The sequence below is a fragment of the Atractosteus spatula genome, chromosome 5 (assembly GCF_055471065.1).
Source record: "Atractosteus spatula isolate fAtrSpa1 chromosome 5, fAtrSpa1.hap1, whole genome shotgun sequence".
In the NCBI taxonomy this organism is placed as follows: domain Eukaryota; kingdom Metazoa; phylum Chordata; class Actinopteri; order Semionotiformes; family Lepisosteidae; genus Atractosteus; species Atractosteus spatula.
In genome coordinates, this window is record NC_142710.1 from 1,065,089 (window position 1) to 1,081,096 (window position 16,008).

The 16,008-nt window shown below is 56.4% G+C and overlaps 1 protein-coding gene across 1 annotated transcript in view; it reads left to right on the forward strand.

Annotated features, from left to right (window-relative positions):
* The window catches only part of rpgrip1 (RPGR interacting protein 1), a 43,581-nt gene that overhangs the window by 8,658 nt on the left and 18,915 nt on the right, over positions 1 to 16,008 (forward strand). Inside the window, 15 exon segments of the mRNA XM_088917939.1 lie at positions 816 to 1,048; positions 2,190 to 2,317; positions 2,721 to 2,842; positions 3,940 to 4,045; positions 4,134 to 4,157; positions 5,490 to 5,636; positions 5,857 to 5,930; positions 7,045 to 7,181; positions 7,254 to 7,360; positions 9,684 to 9,734; positions 10,359 to 10,547; positions 11,265 to 11,382; positions 12,704 to 13,192; positions 14,566 to 14,699; positions 15,137 to 15,491. Coding sequence (XP_088774065.1) covers positions 816 to 1,048; positions 2,190 to 2,317; positions 2,721 to 2,842; positions 3,940 to 4,045; positions 4,134 to 4,157; positions 5,490 to 5,636; positions 5,857 to 5,930; positions 7,045 to 7,181; positions 7,254 to 7,360; positions 9,684 to 9,734; positions 10,359 to 10,547; positions 11,265 to 11,382; positions 12,704 to 13,192; positions 14,566 to 14,699; positions 15,137 to 15,491 — 2,414 coding nt within the window.

The window sequence follows — 16,008 nt, forward strand, 5'->3', positions numbered from 1 at the left end:
GGGATGAGTTGGGATGAGTTGGGGAGAGTTGGGGAGAGATGCGGTGAGTTGGGCTGAGTTGGGATGAGTTGGGGAGAGTTGGGGGAGAGATGCGGTGAGTTGGGGAGTGTTGGGGAGTGTTGGGATGAGTTGGGATGAGTTGGGGAGAGTTGGGGGAGAGATGCGTTGAGTTGGGGAGTGTTGGGGAGTGTTGGGATGAGTTGGGATGAGTTGGGGTGAGTTGGGGGAGAGATGCGGTGAGATGGGGTGAGATGGGGTGAGTTGGGGGAGAGATGCGGTGAGTTGGGGTGAGTTGGGATGAGTTGGGATGAGTTGGGGAGAGTTGGGGAGAGATGCGGTGAGTTGGGCTGAGTTGGGATGAGTTGGGGAGAGTTGGGGGAGAGATGCGGTGAGTTGGGGAGTGTTGGGGAGTGTTGGGATGAGTTGGGATGAGTTGGGGAGAGTTGGGGGAGAGATGCGTTGAGTTGGGGAGTGTTGGGGAGTGTTGGGATGAGTTGGGATGAGTTGGGGAGAGTTGGGGGAGAGATGCGGTGAGATGGGGTGAGATGGGGTGTGATGGTGGTAGTTGGGGGGATTTGTTGTTTGATGGCAGTAGTCGGGGAGAGTTGGGGAGTGGGCGTCTGTGTTCTGATGGGAGTAACAGGAAGTTATTAAACAAGGATCATTGCAGATTTACGCTTTATGCCAAACGCGTGAATGATGAGGGGTCGGAACGGAGAAGGAGGGAGAGAGAGGATGGACAGATGCTGGGAGGGCCAGCGAGTGTCCGAGTGACAACGTCCACTGTCTCATTAATCACCACTTCCGTCTTTCAGGATGTCCACCAAGCTGCTGCGCCTCAGCGCGGGGCGAAGGGGGGGCATCGGGGGGCACGGGGCGGAGCTGGAGGAGACCATCCAGGAGCTGCAGGACCGGATCAGCACGCTGGAGAGCCAGAAGGAGGCGCTGCGGAGCAAGCTCAGCCTGGCCACAGAGCAGAACCTGACTCTCAGGGGGAGGACAGGACACAGCTACTGCAGACACAGCGGCCAGCCTGAGAGAGAGAGAGGTCAACACTGACTGGACACTCCAGTACATTAACACTGCACTGAGAGAGAGGGGTTCATACAGACACACTGACTGGACACTCCAGTACATTAACACTGCACTGAGAGAGAGGGGTTCATACAGACACACTGACTGACTGGACACTCCAGTACATTAACACTGCACTGAGAGAGAGGGGTTCATACAGACACACTGACTGACTGGACACTCCAGTACATTAACACTGCACTGAGAGAGAGGGATTCATACAGACACACTGACTGACTGGACACTCCAGTACATTAACACTGCACTGAGAGAGAGGGGTTCATACAGACACACTGACTGACTGGACACTCCAGTACATTAACACTGCACTGAGAGAGAGGGGTTCATACAGACACACTGACTGGACACTCCAGTACATTAACACTGCACTGAGAGAGAGGGGTTCATACAGACACACTGACTGACTGGACACTCCAGTACATTAACACTGCACTGAGAGAGAGGGGTTCATACAGACCCACTGACTGACTGGACACTCCAGTACATTAACACTGCACTGAGAGAGAGGGGTTCATACAGACACACTGACTGGACACTCCAGTACATTAACACTGCACTGAGAGAGAGGGGTTCATACAGACACACTGACTGACTGGACACTCCAGTACATTAACACTGCACTGAGAGAGGGGTTCACACAGACACACTGACTGACTGGACACTCCAGTACATTAACACTGCACTGAGAGAGAGGGGTTCATACAGACACACTGACTGACTGGACACTCCAGTACATTAACACTGCACTGAGAGAGGGGTTCACACAGACACACTGACTGACTGGACACTCCAGTACATTAACACTGCACTGAGAGAGAGGGGTTCATACAGACACACTGACTGACCGGACACTCCAGTACATTAACACTGCACTGAGAGAGAGGGGTTCATACAGACACACTGACTGACTGGACACTCCAGTACATTAACACTGCACTGAGAGAGAGGGGTTCATACAGACCCACTGACTGGACACTCCAGTACATTAACACTGCACTGAGAGAGAGGGGTTCATACAGACACACTGACTGACTGGACACTCCAGTACATTAACACTGTCTGAACGTCTGTAATGCTGTATATTTCTCTCTCAGGGGTGAGAGGCCAGGACTGTGACCCAGCGGTCAGGAGGTCAGCTCAGACAGCGCCAGCTCGTTTCGGACTGAATGCGCTGGAGGAGACCAGAGGAGAGAGAGACAGGCTGTGAGTCTGAGTGACCTCAGTACCTGGCGGGGGGGCAGGGAGCAGGGAGAGACACACAGCCACACAGAGGAGAAACTGGGAATGATGGGGAAGGATGGAGAAACTACCCTCAGGTTTGCGAGTCTGACTTCCTCTTCCTGCTGCCCCAGCCCACCTGCCCCCAGGTGTGTTCGTGTCACCATCTCTGATCCTGCCCTGCTGGTGCCCAAGCAGCGCGCAACGTTCTGTGTGCTCCCCTCCTCCCAGCAGCCCCACAGCTCTGCTGCTGTGTTCGGGCTGCAGTTGTCGAGTTGGCGGGTTAGCGCACTAGTGCAGTGGGCCAGTGGGTCAGTAGACGAGCTCAGCTGTGAGGCCTGAGTCCTCTCTCTCTCCCTCCCTCCCTCACTCACTCTGCCGACAGGGCTGGGCTGAGGGACAGTCAGCGCTCCAGGATGGCCGAGGTGGAGCAGACTGCAGAGCTGCTCAGGGACACTCTGAGAGCCAAGGAGCTGGAGATCGAGGAGACGCTCAGGGAGCTGAGGAGCCAGCAGGCTGAGGGACACAGGTACGCTGACACCCCCGGGCCTGACCCCTGGCCTTGACCCTGATACACCAGAGCATCTGAGCTCTCACCTGGACACCTGATACACCTGAGCTCCCACCTGGACACCTGATACACCTGAGGTCTCCCCTGGACACCTGATACACCTGAGCTCTCACCTGGACACCTGATACACCTGAGCTCCCACCTGAACACCTGATACACCTGAGCTCCCACCTGGACACATGATACACCTGAGCTCCCACCTGGACATCTGATACACCTGATCTCTCATCTGGACACCTGATATGCCTGAGCTCTCACCTGGACACCTGATACAGCTGGACACTGATACACCTGAGCTCTCACCTGGACACCTGATACACCTGCTACAGCTGGACACTGATAGACCTAGACGTTCAACTGAAGACTGACACATACCTGTCCAGTGAATTCTGCACCTTGTGACGGCCCACTGGGCACGCCGCAGCAGGTCGAGGACAACAGACACATCCGTACACAGCTGAAAGGTTCACAAAACCAGCAGACATACACTGCAGGGGAACAATCCAGCCCAAACCCACACACCCAAACAGAAGCCTTGGCTCCTTCTCGAACCCCTGACTATCACAGCGGGGCAGCGGGGATGCTCACCGGCTGCAAACCAACAACTTCAAACCTTCAGTCACCCTTGCAAAGCTTCAAAATGTCCAAACTCTCAAAAGTCACCAATTCCTGCAGACAGCAGACAGCTGACAGACACAGAAAGCCTCTGCTTCCTGCTTTATAAGCAGTCACCTGATCAACCTGACCTGTCTTCCAGCAACAGGTCAGGTGACTAGGAGCAGCAGGTCATTCCCGCAGTGGATTCTGGGGAATGTAGTCCAGACAAGGCTGCCATCTTGTCTGAACCTGCTGTGCTCTTCTAACCTATACGGTGCCTAACACACCTGTACACTGACTTACACACCTGTACACTAACACACACACACCTGTACACTGACTTACACACCTGTGCAGTGACTAACACACCTGTACACTAACACACCTGTGCAGTGACTAACACACCTGTACACAGTCTAACACCTGCACGCTACACTGACGCCCATCTCTCTCCACAGAGTTACCATCAGAGAGAATGTGGACGCCATCCGGCTGCAGAAACAGCTGTCGGAGAAGAGCGCCGCCCTGCTGGCCATGCAGGAGAAGTACAGCTCCCTGCAAGAGGTGGGTGGCCCTGTCCGGAGGGATGTTTACTATTCCCCTCCTCGCCTCCTTCCAGCTGCTCACCCTGGGCCCCTCTCTCACCCTGCAGGCCTTCGAGACCCAGCTGGAGGAGGTAGACACAGCCGCTCCGCCAGGACCCGTCCCCCTCCGGGTCCCGGGGCCACCAGACTGTTCCGAGCAACATCCCGCCCCGCGATTCCGCCACTCGGGCCACGCACAACACACACAACCTTAACAACAGCATTATTAAGAGAGAGACACGTTCATACCAAACAGACCCAGAAACGACTGGAAGTAACAGTGTGTGACGCTGTACCTGAGAAGAAGCGCCACTGGCGCTCAGGAATGAGCCGAATGACCAGCTAGTGCCATCTTGTCTGAACCTGCTGTGCTCTTCCAACCTGTACGGTGCCTAACACAACTGTACACTAACACACCTGTACACTGACGTACACACCTATGCACTGACTTACACACCTGTACACTAACACACCTGTGCACTGACTTACACACCTGTACACTAACACACCTGTACACTGACGTACACACCTATGCACTGACTTACACACCTGTACACTAACACACCTGTGCACTGACTTACACACCTGTACACTAACACACCTGTACACTGACTTACACACCTGTGCACTGACTTACACACCTGTACACTAACTTACACATTTGTACACTATATAACAAACTGTAGAGTGCCTTACACACCTGTACACTGACTAACAGACCTGTACACGAACACACCTGTACACTGGCTAACACACTTGTACAATAACACACCTGTACACTGATTTACACACCTGTACACTGGCTAACACACTTGTACAATAACACACCTGTGCACCTGTACACAGTCTAACACCTGCACGCTGCACTGACGCCCATCTCGCTCCACAGAGTTGCCATCAGAGAGGATGTGGACGCCACCCGGCTCTCCTCTCTAACCTCCCCCAGCTCGCCCGCCCTATCGCTCTCTAACGCACTGCAGTAAACCCCGACTCCCTGACGGCTGACTGACTCACTGCACCTGCGCCCCCTGCTCCTGACCCTCGTGCGCCGCACCGACGAGCCGACAGGCAGACACGCTGACCGCCCAGCCACAGCAGCTCGTGCTCGTGTGCTCACCAAAACTGGACGACATGTTATTGGCCAACTAACTTCCTGACCGCCGACTGACCAGCTCACTTACTCCGCGCGCTGAAGAAACTCATATTCATTGTTTTTGGGGCACAACAGGTGAAGGAGTGTTTGCAAAGCAAGAACAGTTTGCAACCATTCATGACAGTCACACTATTATTATTATTAGTATACTGGCAAATCTGTAAAGTGATTAGCTGATTAACTCTGGAATTTCCTTGCTGATAAGCCTTTTCTTCCTTTTACTGAAAACCTCCCCCCCCCCCGGACCCCGGCCTGGCCTGGGACCCCCCAGAGTCAGAGGGCCCTGAGACAGAGCCACCAGGCCCTGCTGGAGAAAGCAGAGGAAGTCACGGAGCAGCTGAAGCAAGAGAGACAGAGGGCCTCGTCCCTGGAGAGAGCGCTCAACACTGCCACCCTCTCGAGGCAAGGCCTGGAGGAGGTACTGCGGCCCGGGGTCGAACCCGCACAGCAGGTCCGTTCTCCTGCAGCCGGAGATGCAGATTGGTAACTCGGTCACCCGATGACACGGCGACCGGGGGATCAAATCCGACAGCAGACATCCTGGCGCTAAGCGTGCCGCGGAGGAAGGACGATCTGCATCCAACGGGGAGCTTCTGGGAGCAGCAGAGCCGTTTCTCAGTGTTGCCGTTTTCCCGCAGATGCAGACCCGGCTGGAGGAAGTGCAGGGAGAGAGGGACCTGCTGAAGGAGAGCTACGACAAGCTGCTGGAGAGGTGAGGGGGCGGGGCTTCGACATGGGCGGGGCTTCACTAGGACAGGATCATCAACAAGGGGGAGGGGAGTGGGAGGGGCTTCACTAGGACAGGATCATCAACAAGGGGGAGGGGAGTGGGAGGGGCTTCACTAGGACAGGATCATCAACAAGGGGGAGGGGAGTGGGCGGGGCTTCACTAGGAGAGGATCATCAACAAGGCGGAGGGGAGTGGGCGGGGCTTCACTAGGACAGTATTATTAACAAGAGGGAGGGGTGTGGGCGGGGCTTCACTAGGACAGTATTATCAACAAGAGGGAGGGGTGTGGGCAGGGCTTCACTAGTATCATCAACAAGGGGGAGGGGAGTGGGCGGGGCTTCACTAGGACAGTATTATTAACAAGAGGGAGGGGTGTGGGCGGGGCTTCACTAGGACAGTATTATCAACAAGAGGGAGGGGTGTGGGCAGGGCTTCACTAGTATCATCAACAAGGGGGAGGGGAGTGGGCGGGGCTTCACTAGGACAGGATCATCAACAAGGGGGCGGGAGTGGGCAGGGCTTCACTAGTATCATCAACAAGGGGGAGGGGAGTGGGCGGGGCTTCACTAGGACAGGATCATCAAAGGGGTTTGAGGGTGGGCGGGGCTTCAGTAGGACAGTATTATTAACAAGAGGGAGGGGTGTGGGCGGGGCTTCACTAGGACAGTATTATCAACAAGAGGGAGGGGTGTGGGCAGGGCTTCACTAGTATCATCAACAAGGGGGAGGGGAGTGGGCGGGGCTTCACTAGGACAGGATCATCAACAAGGGGGCAGGAGTGGGCGGGGCTTCACTAGGACAGGATCATCAACAAGGGGGGGGGGAGTGGGCGGGGCTTCAGTAGGACAGGATCATCAACAAGGGGGAGGGGAGTGGGCGGGGCTTCAGTAGGACTGGATCATCAACAAGGGGGAGGGGAGTGGGCGGGGCTTCAGTAGGACAGGATCATCAACAAGGGGGAGGGGTACAGGGTTTACAGTAGTGGACAGAAGTCTGACCCCTCTCTCTGTCCCCAGCTCCCTGGCCGTGCCCCAGCCCGGAGATGGACAGGGTTTACACTAGTGGACAGAAGTCTGACCCCTCTCTCTGTCCCCAGCTCCCTGGCCGTGCCCCAGCCTGGAGATGGACAGGGGCAGCAGGTGCTGAGGCTGCATCTGCAGGCCCTGCAGGAGAGCCTGAGGCAGGAGGAGCAGGACCGGGAGACAGCCGAGCAACGGGCCGCGAGGGACAGAGGTGGGCGTGGCGCCCGGCGGTCCGTCCGTCCGTCTCCCCCCTCCCCCCCGGCTCACGCTGTCCCTCCCGCAGACACCCTCACATCCCTGCGAGAGACACACGCCACCCTGCAGCAGGAAGTCCTGCGGCGCACGGAGGAAGTGACATCACTGCAAGACCAGCTGGACTCAGTCACAAAGGTCAGAGACGTTTTCTGACTGACATGAGCCAGCACACTGACCGCCTGACCAGCTGACCAGCACACTGACCGCCTGACCGGCACACTAGCACACTGACAGCCTGACAAGCTGACCAGCACACTGAACGCCTGACCAGCTTACTAGCACACTGACCGCCTGACCAGCTGACCAGCACACTGACCGCCTGACCAGCTGACCGGCACACTGACAGCCTGACCGGCACACTGACCGCCTGACCAGCTGACTAGCACACAGACCGCCTGACCAGCTGACTGGCACACTGACAGCTTGACCAGCTGACCGGCACACTGACAGCCTGAATGGCACACTGACCGCCTGACCAGCTGACCGGCACACTGACTGCCTGACCAGCTCACAAGCACACTGACCGCCTGACCGGCACACTAACCGCCTGACCAGCTGACCGGCACACTGACCGCCTGACCAGCTGACTGGCTCACTGACCGCCTGACCAGCACACTAGCACACTGACCGCCTGACCAGCTGACCGGCACACTGACCGCCTGACCAGCTGACTGGCTCACTGACCGCCTGACCAGCACACTAGCACACTCACCGCCTGACCAGCTGACCAGCACACTGACAGCCTGACCAGCTCACTAGCACACTGACCGCCTGACCAGCTGACCAGCACACTGACAGCCTGACCAGCACACTGACCGCCTGACCAGCTGACCGGCACACTGACAGCCTGACCAGCTGACTGGCACACTGACCGCCTGACCAGCTCACTAGCACACTGACCGCCTGACCAGCTGACCGGCACACTGACAGCCTGACCAGCTGACTGGCACACTGACAGCCTGACCGGCACACTAGCACACTGACCGCCTGACCAGCTGACTGGCTCACTGACCGCCTGACCAGCACACTAGCACACTGACCGCCTGACCAGCTGACCAGCACACTGACAGCCTGACCAGCTCACTAGCACACTGACCGCCTGACCAGCTGACCAGCACACTGACAGCCTGACCAGCACACTGACCGCCTGACCAGCTGACCGGCACACTGACAGCCTGACCAGCTGACTGGCACACTGACCGCCTGACCAGCTCACTAGCACACTGACCGCCTGACCAGCTGACCGGCACACTGACAGCCTGACCAGCTGACTGGCACACTGACAGCCTGACCGGCACACTAGCACACTGACCGCCTGACCAGCTGACCGGCAGACTGACAGCCTGACCGGCACACTAGCACACTGACCGCCTGACCAGCTGACCGGCACACTGACTGCCTGACCAGCTTACTAGCACACTGACCGCCTGACCGGCACACTGACCGCCTGACCAGCTGACCGGCACACTGACAGCATGACCGGCACACTGGCACACTGACCGCCTGACCAGCTGACCGGCACACTGACAGCCTGACCAGCTCACTAGCACACTGACCGCCTGACCAGCTGACCAGCACACTGACCGCCTGACCAGCTCACTAGCACACTGACCGCCTGACCAGCTGACCAGCACACTGACAGCCTGACCAGCTCACTAGCACACTGACCGCTTGACCGGCACACTGACCGCCTGACCAGCTGACCGGCACACTGACCGCCTGACCGGCACACTAGCACACTGACCGCCTGACCAGCTGACCGGAACACTGACAGCCTGACCGGCACACTGACCGCCTGACCAGCTGACCAGCACACTGACAGCCTGACCGGCACACTGACCGCCTGACCAGCTGACCGGCACACTGACAGCCTGACCGGCACACTAGCACACTGACCGCCTGACCAGCTGACCGGCAGACTGACAGCCTGACCGGCACACTAGCACACTGACCGCCTGACCAGCTGACTGGCACACTGACTGCCTGACCAGCTTACTAGCACACTGACCGCCTGACCAGCTGACCGGCACACTGACCGCCTGACCAGCTGACCGGCACACTGACTGCCTGACCAGCTGACCAGCACACTGACCGCCTGACCAGCTCACTAGCACACTGACCGCCTGACCAGCACACTAGCACACTGACAGCCTGACCAGCTGACCGGCACACTGACCGCCTGACCAGCTCACTAGCACACTGACCGCCTGACCGGCACACTGACCGCCTGACCAGCTCACTAGCACACTGACCAGCTGACCGGCACACTGACCGCCTGACCAGCACACTGACCACCTGACCAGCTGACCGGCACACTGACAGCCTGACCAGCTGACTGGCACACTGACCGCCTGACCAGCACACTGACCGCCTGACCAGCTGACCGGCTGAAAAACTGACCTCAAGCAGCCTGTCTGACACTGGCGCACAGACACACTGACTCCTGTTCCTCTTCCAGGAGTTCAACATGAGTGTCGAGGAGCTCAGTGAAACACTCCTGCAAATCAAGGTGAGTTTCTGTGTTCTCCTATCACCCATTCATTCACCCTGTTCTCCCATCACTCTCCTTCCTTCACCCTGTTCTCCCATCACTCTCCTTCCTTCACCCTGTTCTCCCATTACTCTGTTCTTCCATCACTCTCCTTCCTTCACCCTGTTCTCCCATCACTCTGTTCTCCCATCACTCTCCTTCCTTCACTCTGTTCTCCCATCACCCTGTTCTCCCATCATTCTCCTTCGTTCACCCTGTTCTCCCATCACTCTGTTCTCCCATCACTCTTCTTCCTTCACTCTGTTCTCCCATCACTCTTCTCCCATCACTCTCCTTCATTCACCCTGTTCTCCCATCACTCTCCTTCGTTCACCCTGTTCTCCCATTACTCTGTTCTCCCATCACTCTCCTTCATTCACCCTGTTCTCCCATCACTCTGCTTCCTTCACCCTGTTCTCCCATCACTCTGTTCTCCCATCACTCTGCTTCCTTCACTCTGTTCTCCCATCACTCTGTTCTCCCACATTCACCCTGTTCTCCCATCACTCTCCTTCCTTCACCCTGTTCCTCTCTCACTCTGCTCCTCGCTCAGTGCTCCACTCACTTCCTGCTCTCTCTCCCTCTCTCCGCTGTCTCTCCCAGATGTTCCGGCTGCAGCGAGAAGGCGAGGAGAAGCTGAGATTCCTGAGGAAGGAGACCCCGGGGGATTGTGGGAACACAGAGCACCATCAGCTGCTGGACCTGCAGGCCACTCAGGCTGAGACAGTCCTGGAGCTGCAGAAGACCAGAGAGCTACTGTTACTGCAACACCGCATTACTGCTGACACCCAGGTACTGAGACAGAGAGACTGGACACTCCAGTACATGAACACTGCACTGAGAGAGAGGGGTTCATACAGACACACTGACTGACTGGACACTCCAGTACATTAACACTGCACTGAGAGAGAGGGGTTCATACAGACACACTGACTGACTGGACACTCCAGTACATTAACACTGCACTGAGAGAGAGGGGTTCATACAGACACACTGACTGACTGGACACTCCAGTACATTAACACTGCACTGAGAGAGAGGGGTTCATACAGACACACTGACTGACTGGACACTCCAGTACATTAACACTGCACTGAGAGAGAGGGGTTCATACAGACACTCTGACTGGACACTCCAGTACATTAACACTGCACTGAGAGAGAGGGGTTCATACAGACACACTGACTGGACACTCCAGTACATTAACACTGCACTGAGAGAGAGGGGTTCATACAGACACACTGACTGACTGGACACTCCAGGACATTAACACTGCACTGAGAGAGAGGGGTTCATACAGACACACTGACTGACTGGACACTCCAGTACATTAACACTGCACTGAGAGAGAGGGGTTCATACAGACACACTGACTGGACACTCCAGTACATTAACACTGCACTGAGAGAGAGTCTCAGTAGTGTTAATGCCTATAGGTGATGTCAGTAGTGAGTAGATACTGCGAAGTGGACAGTGTCTGTGCAGAATGTGTGTTGCTGTCTCTCCCAGAATGAGCTGCAGACCGTGATGAAGAGAGCGGAGAAGGAGAGAGAGGAGAGCAGGAGGAGTCTGGAGGAGAGAGACAGGCTGCTGGAGCAGAGAGCTCAGCGTATCAGCACGCTGCAGGGTGAGGGCGTGGGCAGGCCAGCCAGCCCCTTCTCCCGTTATTAGTTAATTCATCTGACGATATCATCGTCTTCAAATAAAACAGAATACAGATTTCAACAACGTGGCTGGGCAGCTTGTTCCCCACCCCCACCACCCTCTGTGTAAGAAGAGCCTCCTGTCCTGACTGGAGGATATCACCCAGCTGTGTCTGGAGAGAAGCCAGGGTATCGGCTTCAACAACATGGCTGGGCAGCTTGTTCCCCACCCCCACCTCCCTCTGTGTAAAGAAGGGCCTCCTGTCCTGACTGGAGGACCTCACCCAGTTGTGTCTGGAGAGAAGCCAGGGTATCGGCTTCAACAACATGGCTGGGCAGCTTGTTCCCCACCCCCACCCCCCTCTGTGTAAAGAAGAGCCTCCTGTCTTGACTGGAGGAGCTCACCCAGCTGTGTCTGGAGAGAAGCCAGGGTATCGGCTTCAACAACATGGCTGGGCAGCTTGTTCCCCACCCCCACCCCCCTCTGTGTAAAGAAGAGCCTCCTGTCTTGACTGGAGGAGCTCACCCAGCTGTGTCTGGAGAGAAGCCAGGGTATCGGCTTCAACAACATGGCTGGGCAGCTTGTTCCCCACCCCCAGCTCTTACTGTGCAAAGTTGTGCCTCCTGTTACCTGTTTTCAATGCCCATGTGACCTCAGATTCGTCTTTCAGTTTTCTTTATAATAAATTGTTTATTCTGGTGTGGATTGTCACCCTCTCTCCTCTCCTTTCTGCTCTCTCTCTGCTCTGCTCCCATCTCCTCTCTCCCCTCCCCTTTCTCTCCTCTTTCCCTCCACTAACTCTCCCCTCTCCCCTCTCTCCTCCCTCTCCTCTCTCTCCTACCTCTCTCCTTTCTCTCTCCCCTCTCTCTCCTCCCTCTCTCCACTCACTCTCCCCTCCCTATCACTCCTCCTCTCTCCTCTCTCCCCTCCCCTTTCTCTCCTCTTTCCCTCCACTCACTCTCCCCTCCCTATCACTCCTCCTCTCTCCCCTCTCTCTCTCCTCTCTCTCCACTCCCTCTCCCCTCTCCTCTCTCTCTCTCCCCTCTCCCCTCTCCCCTCTCTCTCCACTCCCTCTCCCCTCTCCTCTCTCTCTCTCCCCTCTCCCCTCTCCCCTCTCTCTCCACTCCCTCTCCCCTCTCCCCTCTCTCTCTCCCCTCTCTCCACTCCCTCTCCCCTCTCCCCTCTCCCCTCTCTCTCTCCCCTCTCCCCTCTCTCTCCACTCCCTCTCCCCTCTCCCCTCTCTCTCTCCCCTCTCCCCTCTCTCCACTCCCTCTCCCCTCTCCCCTCTCTCCTCCCTCACACAGCTCAGCTCAGAGAAGTCGCTTACAGCCGGCGACCCCACAGACAGACTGTACCCCCTGACTGTGTCTCGGCAGGGGGAGGAGGGCGCGTCACCCTAGAGCCCCCCGAGGAAGATGCCATTGTGTCCTGGCGGCAGGAGGGGGAGTCTCTGCTGGAGGTGCACGTGGCCGGCGCGACCTTCACCCCCGCGGGGCTGCGGGCTGTGGGCGGGGAGGCGGTGACCTTCTGCACCTACGCCTTCCGGGACTTCGAGACGCACGCCACCCCGCTGGCGTCCGGCCCGCGGCCCGCGTATGGCTTCACCTCCCGCTACCCCGTCTCCCGCGGCGACCTGAGCCCGCAGGGGGCGGCGGAGGGGGGCGGGGTGAGGGTGGAGCTGCACCAGAGCCTGGGAGGGGTGCGCTTCGTCACACGGGGGCGCGGGGTGATCCCGCTGACCGGGGCGCTGCGGAGGGGAGGCGAGAGAGTGCCTGGAACAGCCAACCTCACAGGTGAGACGGGCAGCAGTCCCAGCACCAGTCTCGGTTATTATTAACCGATACGGGCGGCACGCCTCACTTCCTGTCAGCTGCACTTCCTGCAGGTCGGGGTGGGTGTGGCCAACGTCCACATGCCCCTCCTCCTGCTCGCCCATTGGCTCGCTCACCACCGTGAACTGTAACCTGTGCGATCAGGAAGGGGCGGGGCACAGAGAGGCAGACGCTATTGGTCAGAGCTCACAGAGGAGGGGTTGCTGATTGGCTCGTCCCTCTGCTGATAGTGCCGGTGTCAGTAAAGGGATCATTTACCACACCCAAGTGTATTTATTGGGGGTCACGGTGACACAGGGGTCAGCATTGCTTCCTCACAGTGCTGGGGCCCTGGGTTCAGTTCTGAACCTGAGCTGCTGTCTGTGTGGAGTCTGTATGTTCTCCCTGTGTTGGCGTCGGTTTCCCCCCACAGTCCGAAGACATCATGGTAGAGGAATTGGTCTTCCAGGAAGACCGGTCCTGGTGTAAATCTTAAGTGACGTAGTTCAGGTGGGCAGCTGCGTCAGCATGCGTAGTCTGCAAAGGAACAAGTAAAGGTTTATTCCAGGCTGAAAAGAGAAGAAAGAAAACACAACGTTTTGGCCATGGAGCCTTCTCACAGGGAATAAACCTCTTATTTGAGTCTTTAGTGATTATTATTATCTGATTATAAGATCAGTGCAGAAGCAGTACTGCCAGCCCTTGTACATGCAGTAGGATTATTATTATTACAGTGCTGTAACAGTTCTGTCTGCAGTAGGATTATTATTATTATTATTACAGTGCTGTAACAGTTCTGTCTGCAGTGGGATTATTATTATTAGTAGTAGTAGTAGTATTACAGTGCTGTAACAGTTCTGTCTGCAGTAGGATTACTATTATTATTATTACAGTGCTGTAACAGTTCTGTCTGCAGTAGGATTATTATTATTAGTAGTAGTATTATTACAGTGCTGTAACAGTTCTGTCTGCAGTAGGATTATTATTATTATTATTACAGTGCTGTAACAGTTCTGTCTGCAGTAGGATTATTATTAGTAGTAGTAGTATTATTACAGTGCTGTAACAGTTCTGTCTGCAGTAGGATTATTATTAGTAGTAGTAGTATTATTACAGTGCTGTAACAGTTCTGTCTGCAGTAGGATTATTATTATTATTATTACAGTGCTGTAACAGTTCTGTCTGCAGTAGGATTATTATTAGTAGTAGTAGTATTATTACAGTGCTGTAACAGTTCTGTCTGCAGTAGGATTATTATTATTACAGTGCTGTAACAGTTCTGTCTGCAGTACAGGACTTCTGTTTTAGAACGATGATCCCCAGTGATATTGGGGTGTCCCTCTCTTTCGAGGCAGGGCCCGACGGGGAGATTCTGGGGGTGCTGGATTTCTGGGTGAGGCTCTGGCCGCCCCTGGAGGGGGCAGAGGGGCCGAGGGACCCGGGGTACCTGTCCTACCACACGCTGGGCTGGCCAGACAGCGGGCCCCAGGTAACCCTGCTAACGCTGGGTGGATTGGTTTGACTGGTAATCAGCTCGCAGACTGTCAGAGTGTCGGTGTGTCTATCAGAGTGTCAGTGTGTCAGTGAGACTGTCAGTGTGTCACCGTGTCTGTCAGTGTGTCAGTGAGACTGTAAGGGTGTCGGTGTGTCTGTCAGAGTGTCAGTGTGTCCATCAGAGTGTCAGTGAGACTGTAAGAGTGTCGTGTGTCCATCAGAGTGTCAGTGAGACTGTAAGAGTGTCGTGTGTCCATCAGAGTGTCAGTGTGTCCATCAGTGTGTCAGTGAGACTGTAAGGGTGTCGGTGTGTCCATCAGAGTGTCAGTGTGTCCATCAGTGTGTCAGTGAGACTGTAAGAGTGCCAGAGTGTTTGTCAGAGTGTCAGTGTGTCCATCAGAGTGTCAGTGACTCAGTCTCTCTGTTTTCCAGGAACTATTTGACTTCTCCGGCGGAGGGATACCCAATGAGTTGGAGGTTGTCATGGAGCACTGCCATGGCCTGAGCGCGCGCTGGCCGGGACTACTTCCCGATGCATACCTGATGTACCGGCTCTATGACCTGCCCCCGCACACCTCTCCCATCATCCCCTGCTGCGCGGACCCCGTCTTCCATGACCGCGCCCGCTTCCCGCTGGCCGTGACCCCTGACCTGTGCCGGTACCTGCAGGGGGCGTGCCTTTGGGTGTACGCGTTCGACGATGGGGACGGCCCGCCCCCGCCTCCGGCCTACCTGGGCAAGACGCCCATCCCACTGCGCCCGCTGGCCGCTGGCCGGCCCGTCAGAGGTACGGGGCGCCGCTCTCTCTCGCCCGCTGACACCGGCCCGCCGGGACGGGGGGACGTCTTCACCTCCCTGATTCCACCTGACCGGTCTCCTCCTGCCCCCCCCCCGCCTCCCCCAGGGCAATAACCTGGGGTAACGGGCAGCTATCAGACTGAAGCCCCCCACTGAGCGCACCCCTCTGTAGAGCTGTGACCCTGGGCTGACCCCTGCTGAGCCTGACGCCCCAGAGGTGACTGGAGGGGGGCATGACTTGGGAGACCATGGCTGGCTGGAAGTATAAACACCCTGTAACACTGCTGGAGCTCAGGACACTGTGGAAAACACTCCTTGTGTGTCTCCTTCCCTTTGGGAAACGAACCTCATGTGTCTCCTTCAGTGTGGGAAACACACCTCATGTGTCTCCTTCAGTGTGGGAAATGCACTTCGTGTGTCTCCTTCACTGTGGAAAACGCACCTCGTGTGTCTCCTTCACTGTGGAAAACGCACCTCATGTGTCTCCTTCACTGTGGAAAACACAC